Source organism: Leucopleurus acutus (genome assembly GCF_964270905.1).
Source record: "Leucopleurus acutus genome assembly, chromosome: 16".
NCBI classification, from domain to species: Eukaryota; Metazoa; Chordata; class Mammalia; order Artiodactyla; family Delphinidae; genus Leucopleurus; species Leucopleurus acutus.
Window position 1 is genome coordinate 13,846,925 of NC_139158.1, and position 20,678 is coordinate 13,867,602.

The 20,678-nt window shown below is 39.1% G+C and overlaps 1 protein-coding gene across 3 annotated transcripts in view; it reads right to left on the reverse strand.

Moving 5' to 3' along the window:
- The window catches only part of CALN1 (calneuron 1), a 481,970-nt gene that overhangs the window by 203,242 nt on the left and 258,050 nt on the right, over positions 1–20,678 (reverse strand). For all 3 annotated transcript variants that reach the window (XM_082857506.1, XM_082857508.1, XM_082857507.1), the window contains one exon: positions 19,280–19,423. In XM_082857506.1, the coding sequence (XP_082713632.1) occupies positions 19,280–19,423 (144 nt within the window). The remainder of the gene's footprint in view (positions 1–19,279; positions 19,424–20,678) is intronic.

A 20,678-nucleotide genomic window follows, 5' to 3' on the forward strand; every position in this document is an offset into this window, starting at 1 on the left:
AAACATGGTAAGTCAAATAAGCCAACCACAAGAAGAGAAGTATTGTCTGGTTCCACATATATGAAATAACTAAAATAGGTAAATTCATAGAGACAGTAGATTAGAGATTCCCTGGGGTGGGGTTAATGGAATAATGGTGGGTTATTGCTTAATAGTTATAGCGTTTCTGTTTGGGGTGATGGAAAAGTTTTGGAAATAGTGGTGATGGCCACATAACATCATGAATGTACTTAATGCTGCTGAATTGTACACTTAAAAACGCTTAAAATGGAAAATCTTACGTTATATATACTTAATCACAATAAAACATTCAAAAATAAAAAAAGACATTTCCTGTCAGTCAAAACCTAAGATTATTCTTCTCTAGTAGGAGTGCAGTGAAAGAAATGCTAAAGGACTTTTAGGTTGAAAGGAAATGAAACCAGATGAAAGCTCAGATACACGAGAAGGAATAAAGAATCCCAGAAAAGGTGAAATGGTGATAAATACAATATAAAATATGGAGATGTAAAATACGTGACAACGTTTATATGTTGTAAGATTCTTAGACTGTTCATGAAGTAGCATAAGATTATTCAAAGAAAAATGTGATTAGTTAAAGATGCATTTGTAATCTCTAGAGCAACCACTAAATACATATATACAAAGTAATATAGCTAATAAGGCAATAAGAGGGATGAAATGGAATACTGAAACACTCTCATTTCACTCGAAAGATGGCAGGAAAGGAGAAAGAGAAGAACACAGAATACATGGTTCTAACAGAAAATATATAACAACGTGACAGACAAATCCAATCTTATCAATAATTACATAAATTAGACACTAATTTTTAAAATTGGCTGACTGGATTAAAAGGAAACCCAATTATTTGAAGCTTCTAATAAACAGGCTTTAAATATAAAGATGGTAATAACTTAGAAGTAAAACAGTTGAAAAAGTAAGCCATACACACACTAAGCAATATAGCTGGTATGGCTATATTTATATCATACAAAGTTGACTTCAAGACAAAGAGTATTATCAGACATTTCATAACAACAAAAGTATCCGTTAATAAAGAAAACATAATTTTAAATGTGTGTGCATCTAATAATAGAGCATCAAAATACACATACAAAAAAATTACAGAACTAAAGGGAGAAACACACAAGCCCACATAGCTGGAGAATCTAACACCTCTTGACAGTAGTGGTAGAAGAAAAAAAAAGTTTCAAGGAAGATACAGAAGATCTGAACAACACTACCAAGGAGTTTGACCTAATTGACATTTATAGAATACGACACCCAATAGCGCAAAATACACATTCTTTTTAAGTGCATAAGGAAACACATGCTGGGGTACAAAACAAGATGTGGTAAATTTCAAAGGGTCAAATTCACACAAGGTATGCTTTCTGATGACAATGATAATCAAACGATAACAGTAAAGATACCTTGATGATATTTAATGATGACAGGAAGATATCTATAAAATCTCCTATTAGTTAGAAACTAAGCATGATATCTCTAACCAGCTCAGGAGTCAGAGGGAAAAAACATACACATGAGAGGAATTAGAAAAGACTGCAAACTGAAAATGAAAAAAAAATTATGGATTTATGGAATGAGAAACAGGTTGAATGCCTGAAAAGAGAATGCAGCATTCTTCATGCAGCCTGGAAGAGCAGGCCTGGTCTCCTCTGTCTCCATTTCCCCTTTTCTCCCAAGATACATCCCACCTGTGCAGCTACACACACACCTGCACTGATCACCACAGGAATGATGGAAAAACAGGTGAGAGGAAAGAGGTGAGGACACTTTCCAAACATTCCAGGATCTGTCTTTTCTGGGTGGCAGCAGAGTGGAGTGGGAAGCCAGAAAGGCTAGAGGTGAAACCCCAGCCCCATTATTTTCCAGGTCTGCGGCGTCTTGGCTGAGGCATGAACTGACCTGTATCTTGGTTTCCTCATCTGTAAAATGGGTATGTACTTCCCTCCTTACCATATGAAGTCCTCAATCAATGTTAGTCTACCTGACTTCTTCTCTCTATTCACACCAGGCCCAATTCTCTGAATATGTAATAAAATTTACTATAATTTTCAAAAAAGGATTTATAGAATATGGCTGAAACTTTAAAGCTTTAAATACTTGTATTAGAAAAGAGAGGTCTAAAATCCATGATCTAAGCTTCCACTTTAACAAGTGAGAGAAAGAAGAGGAAATTAAGCCTTAGTAACTTGAAGAAAAGAAATAATTAAAAAATAAAAGCAGAAATCAATGAAATAAAAACAATAGAGAAAACTGTCAAAGATAGTTTTTTTAAGTGATCAAGAAAACTGAAAATCCTTTAACAAGCTTGATGAAGACAAAACACAGTAAAAACAATTAATAATATTAGGAATGAAAGATCCTATGGGATCTTTCTTAATTAGAAAATATTAAGAAAAATTTATGTCAATAAGTTTGACAATTTACTAAAATGAACAAATGCCTTGAAATACAAAAGTGACAAAAATTAACACAAGAAGAAACAGAAAATCTAAACAGCTCCATGATTTTAAAGGAAGTGTTTTATAATCAAAAAGCTACTCCTATAGAGAGATGAAGAGATAAACACTAAAGCACATATAGCATTGTAAAATCAATGTGATGAGTATGTAGGTGCTCACTGCACAAATTCATTCAACATTTCTGCATGATTGAAAATTTTTATAATATAATATTAAAAAATCCTTTTAACAAAGAAAATTCCAGGTCTAGATAGCTTCAAATAAACATTTAAGGACGAAAAATGCCAATCTTATACAAACTCTTTCAGAACATAAAAGAGAAAACAAAAAGAAAAAAGCTTTCTAACTCATTTTATGGGACAAGCTTAAACCTGACACCTTAACTTGACAGGGAAATTACAAGAAAATTACAGACCAATATGCCTCATACACATAGATGCAAATATCCTTAACAAAATATCAGCCAATCAAGTCCAGCAATATCTGAAAAGGAAAATATATCATGACCTGATCTGGTGTATTCTAGGAATATAAAGTTGGTTTAACATGAAAATATATCAACATAATTCAGTACATTAACAGAATATAAGAAAAAAATATGATCACTTTGATAGATGCAGTAAAAGTATCTGAAAAAATTCAACACCTGTTCCAGATAAAAATTCTCAGCAATCTAGAATCTGAAAAAATCTGAAAAAAGCATCAACAAAAAGCTTAATGGTGAAAGATTTTCCCTAAGATCAAGAAAGAAATAAAAATGTCTCCTCTTATCACTTTAATCAATCCTAGCTGGTATGACAAGGCAAGAAAAGAAATATAAAAGACATAAAACTTAGAAGGGAAGAAGTAAAACTATTTGTCACAAACAATATCTTTGAGTATGTAGAAAATCTCATGGAAGTATTAAAAACTACTAGAACTAGCAAGATATCAGAATAGAAATTCAATTTTAAAAGCAACTGTATTACCAAAAAAAAAAAAAAAAAAAAGCAACTGTGTTTCTACATACCAGTAGCAAACAATCTGAAAGCAAAATTTTAAAACAATATAATTTACAATGGTGTCAATATCGAGGGGGGGAGGGGGGGAGTGGGATGAATTAGGAGATTGGGATGGACATATACACACTACTACGTATAAAATAGATAACTAATGAGAACCTACTGTAGAGCACAGGGAACTCTACTCAGTGCTCTGTGGTGACCGAAATGGGAAGGAAATCTAAAAAAGAGGGGCCATATGTATACATACAACTGATTCACTTTGCTGTACAGCAGAAACGAATACAACATTGTAAAGCAACTATACTCCAATAAAAATAAAAAAAAAAGCATCAGTACCTAGGAATAAATCTAACAAAAGATGTGCGAGTCATCCAAAATAAAACATAAAATATTGTTGAGAAAAGTTCAATATGATCTAAAGAAATGGAGAGACATACCCTTTTTATAGACCTACTGTTGTTAATATGTCCATTCTATTAAAATTCATCTACAGATTTAATGCAATCGCAATCCAAATCCCAGGTAGCTTTGTTGACAAAACTTACAAGCTGATTTTAAAATCTATGTGGAAATGCAAAGGATCTAGAATAACCATAATAATTTTGGAAAAGATGAACAGTTTCAGGACATACACATCCTGATTTCAAGAGTTGACATAAAACTACAGGAATCAAGACAGTACGTGTTAGTGTACAAAATAGATAGAGCAAATAGGTCAATAGAATAGAAGACAGAATCCAGAAACAGGCTGTCACACTTATGGTCGATCGATACCCAATCAAGGTTCCAAGTCAATTCAATGACTTGGCTAGAAAAGTCTTTTTAACAAATTGTGCTTAAAATAACCAAAAACTTGTAGTGGGCAAACTGAACCTCAACTTCTACCCCACTCCATACACAGAAATGAATTTCATGTGGATCACAAACCTAAATTTAAAAGCTAGAATCATAAATTTTCTAGAAGGAAATGTAGTAAAATATTTTTATAACATTATTGATGTAAGCAAAATTTTTTAGACAAGAATCACTGAACATGAGAAAAAAGTGATAAACTGGATTTAATCAAAACTTAAAGTATCTGCTAATCCAAAGATTCTATTAAGAAATGAATATATAAGCCACAGAGTAGGAAAATTTATTTGTCAAGGGACTAAAGAAAGTTTCTATATTTTGTATTAGGGCATGAATTACACTGCCATATAGAATTGTCAAAACCCCTCAAACTGCACTCAAGAATTATGCATTTTAGGTTATTTGAATTATGAATCAATTAAAAATTAGAAATCAGTTGGTAAAGGCTGAGATGAGTAAGAAGCTGGGGAAAATAAGGAAAGAATACAACAAAACTAAAAAACTACTAGCAGAAGTAAAGTTCACAATGCAAACCCTCCCTCCCAAAACTGAACTATTATCACTGGTAATCAAGATGGTGATATAATTCTCTGAGAAAATATATATATAAGGAAAATCATCTGGAAATCAAAGTAAGAAGAAAGAGATAAAATAAGTATATATATTAGAAATCACAAAGATGATACATTTACAGAATTAAAGGATATCAACATATAAAGAATGACAAACAAGTATACATTTAGGTTAACACATTTGAAAACCAAAAGAAATGGGTAATTTCCGGGAACAAATAGATAATCAAATTCACTAAAGAAAATGACCATTTGAACAGATTAGTAAAACAATATAAACTAAATACTGTTAAAGAATACTCCCAAACTTTTATGTTTACATGATTTCCCAGGAATATGTGTGAATATTAAGAAATAATTATTTTATAATCTCTTCTGGTGCATAAAAAGATGGAAAAGTCTCCAATACCTTTATAAGTTCAGCAAACCCTGATACAAAAACCTGCCAAATGGAAAGAAAAAGCAATGGATCAATTATTTTTCACCGATATAAATGCAAAACCCTAAATAAAAACCCCAGACAATAGCTAGTCAAACACAACAGGATATTGTAAGAGAAACTCATCCTGAAGAATCATCCCTGAACTGTACGAGTTTTTTAATTTTAGTAAATTCAATTAAATAATACATATGATCAAAGGGTAAAATAATAAACACTATATAATTATCTCAATAGATGTCAAAAAGTTACCTAAGAGCCATGATTGCTTTAAAAGAAAAAAAGGTAAATCAAGAATACGATATATTAGCTTAACGTTATAACTAATATTCATATCAAACAGCAATCAATACCATTTGCAAGTTTAAGTTCAAAATCTGGGGACTTTTCCATTAAAATCAAAAACAAGAAAAAAATGTCTGCAATTACCATTACTATTTGATCTAAAAATTTCTACTCACGGAAATAAGGCAAAAAGGCAAAAAGGAAAAATGAGATGGACCCACATAACACAGACACAGAAACTTCAGGGAGCATTTTTTACAGGGATTCCAGGTATACTGGGATCCCTCTTATAAGAGACACCTACTTGGTTGGCTTCCTCTTCGATTTCCTAGGTTGTTGAGTAAATACCGCCTATAATTCCTTCACACCACCCCTTCTTTGCATGGCGCTAGAAGCAGATTTGCCTACTGTCCTGCATCCATGTCTGCTGGAGCCTAGTCTGACCTGACCCTGAGTCAGGTCGCTGGATCTGCACGCTGGATTAGGCAGGCTGGATCTGCCTCCACTGGAAAATCAAGAGACCTATGAAGAGATGCTGTGGTTCAAAAGTGACAACCAGTTGCTCAGAACTTGGCAACTACCTCACTCTCAAACAGATATACCAAAAAATGTTCAAAAAGTATCCAGTGTATTCCTCAACAACACCGAGAAGATGCTGTATCAACCAAGTTAGAAAAGTGACAAGAAAAAGATTACGGAGATGAGAAGGCAGTGTCACAGAAATAAAGTCCAGTGATCAGTAGACTTTTCACTGGAAAACCTCAAAGTAGAGAAGAACAAAATATATGTGAGAAATGCAGAAGACTGAAGACAAAGAAGGAGAAAGGACAGCTGAGGGGGAGATGCAGAGACCACAGCCCAGGATCTAATCTGCATATAAGGCTAGAAAGAGAGAGTGAAATCTGTGGGGCAAAGAGGGTGGAAAACAAAAAGGGTGGAAAAAATATTTCCTAGGGAAAAAACTTTGGAAAATCGAGAGTGTGACTCATACCACAAAGAACCCCAACATCTTCGATAACCAAGCACCAACCACCGTTAGCAACTACAACACAGAGAAGTAAACAGGCGGGTGAGATGTTCACACTTCACAGATAATAATCACACCCTAAAAACATAAGGTTATTCACAAGGAATAAGAAGTAGGTTGGTCATGAGTTTCCTCACAACATGAAAAACCAAAAATCATGGAGTAGCAATCACAGAACTTTAAAAACAAAAGGCTGAAACCCAAGAATTCTATACCTAAACCAAGTCGTCATCTGTGTATCAAGAGAAGGACATTCTCAGATTTCAAATACTCAGAAGATTTAGGATTGAAGTAAACTTTCGGAAAAAAAAAAAAAACAATAACAATGACATTTTAGAAAGTTTATGCAGAAACAAATGCATGCTAATTAAAATAAGAAGCAGAAAATGAGTTAAATATGGCTGGGTGTAAGCCCTCAAACCAGTTAAATGTACAGGCAAAATAAGTGTTTCAAATATGGTTATAAAACTGATCATATTCTTTAAAATTGAAAATAATAAAAATTGATTTTAGAAAGGGGGAGGCATATTTATAACAGCCATATATTGAAATTAACAAAGAATAGAAAAGAGAAAAGGGGGAGACAGTTAACTTCTCATCTTCCACAAAAGCAAGTATATTAATCTGTAGCTGATGTTAGGAGTTAAATTCGCAAAAACTTTGTGGCCATTACTAGAAAAATTGAAAGTAAGATATCTAACTTCCAAACAACTGAGAGGGTAATACTAAAAAAACAAAACAAAACAAAACACCCTTTCCATACAGCAAAGGAAATCATCAACAAAATGAAAAGGCAACCTACTGAATGGGAAAATTTATTTTCAAATAATATAGCTAATAATGGGTTAATTTCCAAAATATATAAAGAACTGATAAAAGTCAATAGCGAAAAAAAATCCGATTTAAAAATGGACAAAGGATCTGCAGAGACATCTTTCCAAAGAAGACATGCAGATGGCCAACAGGTACATGGAAAGGTAATCATCAGGAAAATGCAAACTGAAACCATAATGAGATACTACTTCATGCCTGCTAAATGGCTATTATCAAAAAGACAAGAAGGGCTGCCCTGGTGGCGCAGTGGTTGAGAGTCCGCCTGCCGATGCAGGGAACACGGGTTCGTGCCCCGGTCCGGGAAGATCCCACATGCCGCGGAGCGGCTGGGCCCGTGAGCCATGGCCGCTGGGCCTGCGCGTCCGGAGCCTGTGCTCCGCAACGGGAGAGGCCACAACACTGAGAGGCCCGTGTACCGCAAAAAAAAGACAAGAAATAACAAGTGTGAATGCGGATGTGGAGCAAAGAGAACCTTTGTGCACTGCTGGTGGTAATGCAAACTGGTGCAGCCACTCTGGAAAACAGTATAGAAGTTCCTCAAAAAATTAAAAACAGAAATTCCATATGATCCAGCAATTCCACTTCTGAGTACTTACCTGAAGAAAATGAAAACACGAACTCAAAGAGATACCTGCACCCCCTTGTCTACTGCAGCACTGCTTACAATAGACAAGATACAGAAACAAAATAAGTGTCCACTGATGGATGAATGGAGCAAGAGGACGCAGCACACACACACACACACACACACACACACACACACACACACACACAGAGCAATATCATTTCGCCATAAAAAAAGAGGAAAGTTGCCATTTGTGACAATATGGATGGAACTTGAGGGTATCAGCGAAATAAGTCAGAGAAAGACAAATACCACATGATCTCATTTATATACGGAATCTTAAAAAAAAAAATTCAAGCTCATTAATTCGGAGAACAGATGGGTGGTTGCCAGAGGTAGGGGGTGGAGGGTGGGTGAAATGGGTGAAGGTGGACAAAAGGTACAAACTTCCAATTATAAAATAAATAAGTCATGGGAATGTAATGTACAGCATGGTGACTACTGTTAACAATAATTCTGTATTGCATAATTGAAAGTTGCTAAGAGAATAGATCTTAAAAGTTCTCATCAAGAGAAAAAAACTTATGTAACTATGTACGGTGACGGATGTTAACTAGGCTTATTGTGTTGATCATTTTGCAACATAAATAAATATCAAATCATTATGTTGTACACCTGAAACTCATATAAAGTTATATGTCAATTATATTTCAATTTAAAAAACCCACTGTGGGAGTTCCCTAGTGGCCTAGTGGTTAGGATTCCAGGCTTTCACTGCCATGGCCCAGGTCGGATCCCTGGTTGGGGAACTGAGATCCTGCAAGCCACATGACATGGCCAAAAAAAAATCCGTTGTATTAAAAAACAAAAAAAACCCACTGTAGTCAAGAAAGAAGACAAATTAAATACCTTAGGTACACGTGGAAACCAGCATAAAACAAAATAACAGAATTAAGACCCAACTGAAAAATTCTGAAATAAACGATAGGTTAAGCTTGCCCATAAAAAGGCTCTCAGAATAATTAAAAATTAAAACATAGTGGCACAAATTGCTTTATACACCTGACAAAATCACACAGAAAGGGCAGGAGTGCAGTGCACTGTGTTCCTGGAAGAAGCTGAATAATTGTGAATGTTCCCCAATGACCACACATAACAATAAATGTTATGCAAACACAGGCAAAAAGGTTATGTGGTAAAAATCAACAGAAAGCAAAAGCATAACTCAAAAGTGTTTCAAGAACATTTACACTGATAAAAGGTAAAATCCACTATGAGGGCAGACAGTGCATTAAAAATTAAAATAAAAACAGTTGGAAGTACACCGAGGAAGCAAGGTAACAGCAGTGGGAGACTTTGACACATCACAGTAATTTATCTCAGATAAAATAACCAAAAATACAGGTGGAAGGGATATACGTAATATGAAGATAACTTCTATGCATATGTAAAAGCCTATACCATAGAGGAAATACCTTCATAAAAGTTCATCTTATTCTTGCTTGCAAAGAAAATCCTAGCAAATAGCAGGTCATATTTATTTTCCAATGGGCAACGAAAATAGAAAATTTAAATGTAAACTAGAAATTTAGAATCCCAGTGACTTGGAAACTACAAAACACTTCCCTAAAAAAATTGTAGGGGAGCAGAGGGAAGTAAAAACTATAATAAAATATTATATAGAGAAGAATGAAACAAAACTATCTATCAAAATTTTGGAGAGATTACCAAAGTCTTCTCAGTGGCAAATTTATTGTCCTAGTTGCCTTAATTATTAAATAACGAGGAATTAAATTAAAATAAGTAATCTACTGAAGTTGCTAGAAATGACAAAAAATAAGCAATACATAAACCAAAACAGAAAATCAAAACAAAAACACCTTATAATTAAAACTAAAGGAAATGAAAAATTGCTTCAGCAGTGAAAGAGGCCCTCATCACTCACTGGTCGATTTAGGCAGAGTCACAAACTCCCATGTCCATAGGGCCTAAGCTAGTCCATCAAAAGAGAACAGGCAGGTGTAAGACAATAGGGACTGGTGGAGACTATGGCATTTGCCCTGCCTAGAGAGGATAGCTACTCAACTCCACCAAATTATTGCAGTGAAGGAATGCAGGTCCAGACTTGTCAAATTCTCCCATATTTTAAGAGGGAAAAATGCAGATTTTTAATATGAGATTTTCTGCTTTATAAAATGATATGTGAGACAAATAAAACATGGCTAAGAGCTGAATTTGGCTGGTAGGCTGCAAGTATGCAACTTCTGACTTAGACTACTTATTTCAGCTTGAATCAGTTTCAATTACTTATATTTTTCCAAAAATCTCCATTTCATGTAGATGTTCAAATGTATTCACATAAAATTGTATCAAGCATTCTTTTTAAAACTCTTCCATATTTTTTCATTTCTAGTTTAGTTTAGTGATAACTCTCTTTAATTCTTAAATAAATATGCTTTATTTGTCAATTTATTGCATTTTTTTCCCCAAAGAATCAGCTCTTTGATCTGTTAATTAAATTGAAAGATTTTTGGTTTTTCATTTTCACATTTCCAAGCGGGTGGGATTCTTATTCAAAAGTTTGTTATTAATTTCTGGTTTACTGCATTGTAGTCAAAGAATGTGCCTGTAATAGTTGTCCTTTGGAATTTAATTAGGTTGTCTTTGTGGCCTAATACACAGTCATGTTTGCTAACACTCCAGAATCACTTCGAAAGAAGAGTATTCTCTTTTCAAAGGAACAAAATTTATATTACACACACACACACACACTCACACACACTCATATACATGCACATTCAATGTCATTCAAATTCTGTTACTTAGTTTTATGTACTTGATCAAGTCTAAAGGAATGTGTAAAATCATGTGTAATAATCATTTTTGCCCCTATTCATAGTATTTCTAAAAATTTTTCCTGAAATAAAATTTTGCAATGAATGTAACATTCTAATGAAAAAAGAAAAAGCCTAAAATCCATAAGTCATCATTAGTGTTTTTCAAACATTTCCCGTTCATACCCTTGTGGTCATGGAGTCAGATTCAACTTCCCAACAGCCCTTGATATGAGGCACAGCCACATGACTTGCTCTATCCAATCAGATGAGAAGAGAAGCGACAAAAACTTTAAGAATCACCAAGTGCTTCACTCAGTCTCTTTCCCTTGCCACAGCTATCATGGAAGTACAGACAGAAGTCTCCCTCTGCCAGGATTCCTGAGTGAGGATGACTAAGAGGAAACTCCCAACCAGCCCCCAATGGACATATAGCCTGGGTGAGACGTTTTACTTTGTAGTATTAAGCCACTGACATTTGGGGGGATTATTTATCACTATAGCATAATTTAGCCTGTCCTTACTGAAACAGACCAAAAAAAAAAAAAAAGACAATCTGCAAAAAGGAAAAAAAATAGATAACCAATCAACATATGAAAAATATATCATCTCACTTATGAGTAAAAACTAAGTCCCCGTTTTTCACCAATCATATTAGTAATGATTTGTTAAATAATACTCGATACTGGTCTGGGTGTTCTGAGATGGGCATTTTCATATATTCCTTTTGGTAAATTCTGCCTAAGAGAAATATTATTTATGTATGAAGAATTTCAGCAGGTTCTTACATTTCACAAAATACTCTCCCTCCCAGGAATCCAGGATGACTTCTGTTTTCTCGATGACACAGTATGTGGTACCAGGAGAAAACAAACTACTCAAGTGGGATTCTGAGATTGGCCTGCTGATCTATGATCTTAAATGAAGTGCTGACCTCCTTGCTAATGAAAAATGGCATACTGTTACCTACGGCATGCCTGGCATCATAATTAACTAAATGTCATCTGTGGTTTCTTGAGATAAAATAATTATTGAAGCAAGGCTTTTGAAGACTCATGTAGCTACTATGTTTGACTTTTACAATAGCAATTATGACAACAAGGCTGCTTCTAACAAGCTCAGGTCTTGAAACTCTCAGCTCAGGTTACGGTCCGACAACCAGAGTACTTCTAGGGTAGCCCCAGATAATCACTTATTTCTTACAACTGAAGGGAAGACTCCAAATTTAATTGGGTGGTCAAAAGAATTATTAAGTTGAAGTCACAGACTCATCAAGTCTCTTATGTGAAATTTAGGGCACTGGTTGGAAAGAAGTGGGACCTGAGACTTAGAGTGGGGACCTCTGTGTGGATTCAGAAAATTGAATAGCCAAGTCTCCTTGGTGTCCTCTCTGATACGTCCCTTAGGTCAGACAAGATCAGCTTGAAGAGCCTGGTGACCCTGAAGACTGGAAATAAACATAGATGAGGCAGTTGCCTTGAACAGAGATGCCCATGTTCAAGATCTACTTCTACCAAGTTTCACTGCCACTAAACCCATGACTAGAATCAGACCAGCACACCCCAGGAGAAGTTCCAAGTCTGCTGATGGGAGAAGAACACAGTCACAAGATGTTGCTAATCTATCTCATTGTAAACTGGGGGGAGAGGTGTAGCAATGGGTTCCAGGGTGTTAAAACAAGGGAGACAGAATATAATATTGGTTGAGGGTGCTCTTAATGAAATGAGCCTAAGGGCCAGAAATACTGTTTTTAGTATGCTGGACTGAGTAGCTGGAAGTGGCTTGAACAGTTTGGTCTTTAGCAGAAACTTGGGTTCAGTGTGAGCAACTGTCAGTATAATTGAGATGGCAGACCCTTCCTGTCAGGAGCTGCCCAGGCTAATAGGAAAGTCGGAGTGGATTTTCCGCAAACATCCACTATCATTATATATCCCCAAAGGCCCTAAAGGACACCCCTCGCTAAAGCCGCAAGAAATCCAGTAGCTCACACATCTTCATTTCACAAATTCTGCTTTAGGGTCGGGCTTGACTCATTCAAGGATAACCTGGAGAGTAGCTGGAGTTTATCATCCAACCAAAGTTGACAGCAGGAGACTATCTGGAATGGTAATTGATAACCAAAACACTCACATATAGGTATGAAATATCTACGTGACATCATGACTCTGGTACGTGTATGCACGTGTGCCTGTGCCCTGTTAAGTCACTGCTTCAATGTCCCGTTGTCACCCTGAGTGATCTACGTCCATTAAATCACAAAAAGAATAACAACGTATCTACAAGATATGTGGTTAAGATCTTAAATGCGTAGGGCTCTTACTAGTAGCGTGACATGGGCAAGTAACTTGAAACTTCGGTCTTTCATTATTCTCATGTATAAAATGAGGATCATATTAGTACCTATGGCTGTTATGAGGACTAAATAAGTTAATAAGTAAAGCGCTAGAACAGCAGCTCATGGTGAAGACTCTGATGTGTTAGACAGTACTATCATACTCAAAGTTATTACTGGGAGCATGGCAAGCATTACATAAGTATTAGTTATCATTATCATTACCCAGTGAAGACTTACCATAATAAGGTCGAAATACATGCAGCAATAATTCCCTAACATAGAATGAATTATGAAATAGTTTGATGCCAATCATGCTTATTCACAAATGCAAACAGATGGAGAGAGATTTTCCTGATTGACCTTCACCAAAACTTTGGCTTTGTGAATTACTTCCAGCTTTTAGTTACAAATCTTTGCCTCGAGGTACTGGCAGGAGATTAGGGAAGGGCTGCAACTGCATGGGAGACATCCTCAAATGAGGAAACACATTTGGGTTTGCTTCCTGTTTCTGATGGTGTGCCCTAGACTAATACCTCTCAAACTTGACTGTGCACATGAGTCTTGGTAAAATGCAGGCTCTGAATCAGCAGGCCTGGGGCGGGCCTGAGAGTCAGCATTTTAAGCAAGCTCCCAGGTGATGGCAATTCTGCAAGCCCCTGGGCCACAGCTGGAGGAGGGAGGAAGCCAAGGCCCCAGCATGTGCAAGCACTGGGAGGGCCTCCAGCTTTTAGGCAGGACTGACTGACCACAGACTGTTCTTTCTTCATCAAATCCCCAGCGGAAAAAAAACGCTTATTTGCTTTTCAGGCATTTATTCCTCCTCAGACCTTCTTGCTCAGCCTTGTTAAAGGATGCAGGTTCCTGTGCCCCACCCTGGGGTTTTTGACTCTACTGGTCTGTTTGTTTAGCACGTTTCCTCTTTTTTTTTTTCTTTTTCTTTGATGTGCACTCAAGTTCAGGAACCTGTGCTTAACGCTAAAAAGCCCCAGCTGCTTCCATCAGATGGTCCCACTTCACAGAGTCTGTGGGTGAGCATCTTCCCTCACATACAGAAAAAAAGTGTATATAGACAATAGAATACTACTCAGCCATAAAAAAGAATCAAGTAATGCCATTTGCAGCAACATGGATGGACCTAGAGATTGTCATACTAAGTGAAGTAAGTCAGAGAAAGACAAATATCATATAATGTCACTTACAGGAAGAATCTAAAAAAATGATACAAATGAAATTATTTACAAAACAGAAATAGACTCACAGACTTAGAAAACAAACTTACGGTTACCAAAGGGGAAAGGAAGGGTAGAGATAAATTAGGAGTTTGGGATTAACATATACATAGTACTATACACAAAATAGATAAGCAACAAGGACCTACTGCATAGCACAGGGAACTATACTCAATATCTGTTATAACCTATAATGGAAAAGAATCCTGAAAAGTGTGTGTGTGTGTCTGTGTATATATGCATAACTGAATCACATTGCTGTACACCTGAAAATAACATGACCTTGTAAATCAACTGTACTTCTAAATAAATAAATAAATAAATAATAGAAGTGTGTATCTGAGCTCACACAATAGACCTAGGCCAGTTTCAGAGCATCGAAATTAGTGTTTGAATGTGAAGTGGAGGTGAGCTGTACTTGGAATTAAGTTTATACTTTTCTGTCTTCTAGAAGATCACAAATAAAAACAGCAAAGTCATAATTATATGACTAACCAGCAAAGGATCAATACACAGGCTAAAAACAGAGACACTGCTAACTTTTTCATGTGACTCTGGCCATAATTTCGTTCTTTGCAGCTAGTGGTTTGCCTCAAAATGAACTGAAAGTGCATCTTGCCAACCATAAAATTAAGCAAATCCACACATAATGGACACCAGATAAATCCTTTTTAAATGGAACTAAGCTGAATCATACTCACCATCCAGACAGTGGTGAACCTTAAAAAAAAAAAAAAAAACCAAAAAAAAAACAAAAGCCCTACAAACCTGTTGAGAGATAAGAATTCATTTCAAAACCCCAAATTCACTGGAATTTCACGAGATTCTGCATCTCTGAGGGGTAGAAGGGAAATCAAGGATGCAGAGGGCAAGGGCTGCATTTGTTTTGTTCCTTGAGTGAACGAGAGGTGAGGGCAGCTTGGAAAGGAGAGGGCTGCGTTAAGAAATGTGAGTGGGACCCATGCAGAGGCCATTGGCTGCTGAAAGCATCTCCTAGTTTGATGGTTTGATGGTTTCAGGAAATTACTTGCAAAGCTGGCTGGATTCACTCCAGATGGCCACAGTGGTGTGGTTTGTGAAACCATTAAAATGTAGAAAAGAGTCAAAAATATCCCTTTGGTCTTGAAGATACCAAGCCCTTATCCCCCAGTGAACAGTACAGGAAGCTCTGAGGGGCCCCAGGAGCTATCATGGGAGCCACAGAGCTGATGGGAGCAGAGGGGGCATGGCAGAGCCCACAGTCTCTTTCTCAACCTGTTTCTAATATAAAAGATTTAAGCTTTGTAGATAGTTTCGGTGGCGGGGGGGTGACTATTTGATCAATTCCTCCAAGGATGGTACATAACTGGTACTGTGATGCATTGGAGAGAAATTGATTTCCCAATGCCAGGAGTGCCTTAGGGCACTGGGGTTAAATGCCTCCAGGAGCCTGACTGAGAGGACTGCAGGCTTCCAGAAACTGGGCTGAAGGTGAGATCCTGGCATAAAGCATCCAGGAAAAGTGAATCTTGGTCCCCAACTGGTGTCAGGACAAAAGTCGTATCAGCTGCAGAGGCTGAAAGGACATTTGCAGTCATGGGCCATAAAGCAAGCACTGCGCATTGGGCAGAAGTTTGGGTTTTCTGTTTATCTAACTTGGAGTAGTTTGGCCTAGGCGGTGCACACACACAGCTCATTCCCAGCACTGAAGGCAAATGGGCCACGGCCAGGTGAGCAATTCCAGACCCTACTGCCTGTCTTCCATGCCACCCTCTGGAAAACCAGCTCCACACACACTGGTACCGTCAGGCTCCTGCTGGCTCTGTGTCCAGGAAACCCCACTGAGCTCCCTAATCCAGGGAGGTTACTGTTACACGCAGAGCCGGCAAGGCACCCCACTCCCAAGGAACCACCTAATGAAAGCCTCATGGAGAGACTAAGGTTGCACAGACTCAGGCTAATTCCATCTGGGCCTCGTGCCGAAGCTATGACCTCACCGTCGGGCAAACCAACAGGGACCCCAGAAAGAAAAGATCAGTATGTGGGCCAGACCTGCTGCTAATCACAGCCAGCTGGGATGCAGGCAGGCACCGCCATCTTCCTGCCGCCCCCGGATACCAGGACCAGGATCTGCGGGCCAGGAGGCGTGGTCATCTTACAGCAAAGAATCCTAAGTTCTGGCCCAAACGCTTGTGTGTGTGTGTGGCATTTCGCCATAAAAACCTCTGCCATTCTACAAGTTTCACGCCAAAGAGAAGCTTAATTAGGTAGGGCCAAATCTCTGCAGAGAATCCCCAGTTACAGAAGCTGCGGAGGAAGGATATAATTAGAACCTGACTTTTTTTTTTTTTTTAAAAGAACAGCTCAAAAGGCCCCATTAAGAGAAGGACATTGAAAAACAGACAATCCATCCATATCCAGAACTCAGGACCCCAGAAATTTTACTTACCAGCATCATTTGCAAAACATGTAAAAACACACACCTCAGCCTCAGCTTGGGCACTTTTTTTCCCTCAGCTCTTTTCACACTTAAGCACTTGATATGTTGCAAAAGCAATTCTTTTTGCCTACTCTGCTACATTGTTTGCATTTGTTGTACGCTGACTCTTTTGGAGGCAACAAAACTTTGAGGAAGCTGTGGGTTTGAACCCTGGTCCGGGAAGACCCCACATGCCGCAGAGCAGCTAAGCTCGTGCGCCACAACTACTGAGCCTGAGCTCTAGAGCCCGCGAGCCACAACTACTGAGCCTGCGTGCCTACAGCCCGTGCTCTGCAACAAGAGAAGCCACCACAATGAGAAGCCCGCGCACCGCAACGAAGAGTGGCCCCAATTAGAGAAAGCCTGAGCACAGCAACAAAGACCCGATGCAGCCAAAAAATAAATAAATAAAAAGAAAATTTTTTTAAAAAGGTAAATAGCAGTGTTTTCACCTGATGGGCTCACCATGAAAAAGGCCAATGACTTTGGCTTCTGTTAAAGGAACTAATAGCAATTCTCTACACGCTTTGCTAGGAAGGTCCACCCTCGGCACTGGTCGCTAAGTATGATGTTGCAAATAAACTGGTGAAACCTGAAGTCTCTTAAACTGTAACCCCTATATATGGATGCCTGAGTCCTGACGGGCCCGTTGAACAGCACCATCAACACGAGATCCCCTGGGGACTCCCAAGTCCCGGTGGAATCAGGGAGGATTTGAAAAAAAATGTAACAATTCCCCATGAGCCAGGGTCTGATGAATGAATATACAAAGAACAAGGATGGACTTGGACGAAGACCCTTAAATCTCAGAGGAGTGACTCTCCCACGACAGCCCCAGATCATTTTGACTAAACGTTGCTAATTCCATTTGCTTTTAGTCCAGTCGACCATGTTTTATTTTACAAGTTGTGGGAGAGTTTCTTTTAAGGAAGAAACTCTTTTTTTTCTTTTTTCTGGAAATGTATCTCTGAAGTGATGATGGGAATTCATGGACATATACAACATGTGCTTTGCCCCAGGTTGTCAGAAATACCTCTACACACAAAGCAAGGTCGACTCAGGCCTGCAAAGACCCAGTGAGCCACAATCCGTCGAGGCTGTAAGGACAGGGTTGGCACTCCACATACAACTGAACATCGCTGATAAAATCTCTCTTTCCTGAACCAGCAAATACATGCCCACAGCTGCACTTGGTGGTTGGCACTGGGGTCCATTCACCATACGGTCACACTTACTATCATCCTTCCAACAAATCCAGCAGGATAAGAGGACACGGCCACGTTCTTGCAATTAGTCTGCAGGCCAAGCAAACATCTCCCTACCAGGGTCTTCATCTATCTCTCCCAAAGACATCCTGCCCCCCTCCTATGTTTCCTTCTACTTGGTCTCTACTTCATGAGTATACCTGAGTCCCCAAAGCCCACCACTCTGAACCTTTACACCTGGAATCAAGCTGCTTTTCAGAGGGGGAGAGTGTGTGTTGAAAACAACAAAATAAGAAGGCTCCTTCCTGGACCTTCGGCCAAGGCAGGAGGGTCACAGCCGGTTTTAGAGCAGGAAAGAATCTTAAGGATCATCAAATGCCGTCATTTTTCAGAACTGTTTAAATACAGTGAGACCCTTTTCCTCAATGTGTTTGTATGTAGAAACCCAGTACGTAAGACAGAGAAAAGAACGGTTATAGCCAAATGATGGAATATGATTTGGCCATAAAAAGCAACGAAGTAGCGATACGTGCTACAATACGGATGAACCCTGCAAATATTACGCTAAGGGAAAGAAGCCCGTCACGAAGGACTGTGTATTACATGATTCCATGTATATGAAACAGCCAGAAGAGGTCAGTCCATAGAGACAGAAAGCAGATGAGTGGTTGCCTAGGACTTGGTGGAGGATAGAGGGATGGGGAGGTGATGAATAAGAGGTACAGGGTTTCTTTTTGGATGGTGAAAATGTTCTAAAATTGACTATGCCATTGGTTGCCCAAATCTGTGAATACACTCAAAGCCATTGAATTGTATAAGTTACGTGGGTGAATTTCATGGTGTGTGAATTCTTTCTCAACAAAGCTGTTCTGAAAGCAAAACAAAACCCTTCTCAGTGCTCCACCAGCCAGGCCCCCTTCCTCACCCTGCTCCCTCTAGAGGCCCCAGAACCACTTCTGCGGACCCCTAGAGGTCTACGGAATGTGGTTTGAAAAACCCTGAGCTAGTTCACGTTTCCACTCCTCAAAGGTAAACCAAGACATGAATCAAAGTCTTTCGCCTCCAAGTGCAAGGGCCCTTAAACCCAAGATCTCCCTGATGAGTCCAGGCTCATCCCAGTGGGGGGACGCTGCAGGCCCGGGTCTCACCGTCCATGTCCAGGCGCTGCATTATGATGGCCAGTTCCACCTCACTCGGCATGTACCCCAACGAGCGCATGGCCATTCCCAGCTCCTGCTTGGAGATGAAGCCATTGCCGTCTCGGTCCAGAACCCGAAAGGCCTCTCGGATCTCTACAAGGGGAAAGCAAAGAAAGTCCAATGTCACAAGGTGTGGTCTACTGCATTGAAATGGTTGGCGATTGTTGGAAACTTCTAGCTGCTTTACAAATAGTGATGTGTCAAAACCCTTTAATCTGATAAAAAGGGTGGCCAAAAGAGGAACAAAAGAAAGGAAGAAAAAAAAGAGGGAGAGAAAAGGAGATGGGAGTAAAGGAAAGGGAGGGAAGGGGGATAAAAACAGAAGAACAGCTTTGGAAGGAGGAGATAACTGGCCCTGAGCATCTAACACACAGAAGCCGGTAAACAATTAAACGGTGGTCCCAGCTGGGAATTGTGTTAGCCGACACTTTCCCAACAGGGATGACGATTAGGTTTCAGCGGTGAGAAGACAGCTACTAGCTTGGACTGTCAGGAGGAAAGGAGAATGAGATTCCCCTTTGCAGACTTACATTTCAGCTCCCTGCTGCCGCAGGAGCTGTGCCGAAAGCTTTCTCAACCTCCTAGGAGGACAGGAGTTAAGTATCCTGCTGGTTTTATTTCATTCCTCTAATTTACAGCTGTTTTATGGCCATAAACAACCTCAGATCAATAAGAGTGTCATTAAGAGCCCCAGAGCCATCTTTAATCACATTCTCTGGGGCTGGCAGAGAATTTGACTCTGCCAGCAAGAAGGCCATTTCACCCAGCAGGGAAACTCCCATCCTCTCACCCCAACCAGAGTTGCTCTGCTTTCCACCCAGAGTGCCTCCCTCCAGAGCCCCACCTCTGCCGCTGCCGCCTGTTCATCCTGGGTTGGCTGAGCATGTCCTAACACATCACACCCCTGCGAGGTAGCTCATGGGAATTCGATTGGAGATCACAGTCTGCGGATGAGAGGTACATCAATTGTCTCTGAGCTCCAGACAGCTTTGATTTGTCATCAATAAACCCAGTGTGAGCCCAGCTACGGCAGCCGCCAGCATTCATCAGGCCATTCAACAAGCAGCGGCTGCCTATAGCTAAGGAGCACGGGAGTTAGGACTGCAGAGAAATCTGCCGGACATCGTGGCTCCCCTCCAGAGCCCCTCACTCCAGGTGGGAAGATAAGATCCAGGCAGAAATTTGCAGGAACTCTTCAAACTAATGCAAGATGCTGGCCCTAACCCTTTACAGTCGTCCCTTGGTATCGGCAGGGCAGCCGGCCCTCGAATCCATGGGTTCAGCATCCATGAAGGGTCAACTGTAGTTACCACTTCTCTAAATATCTGACTATCCTCCCAGCAAACAC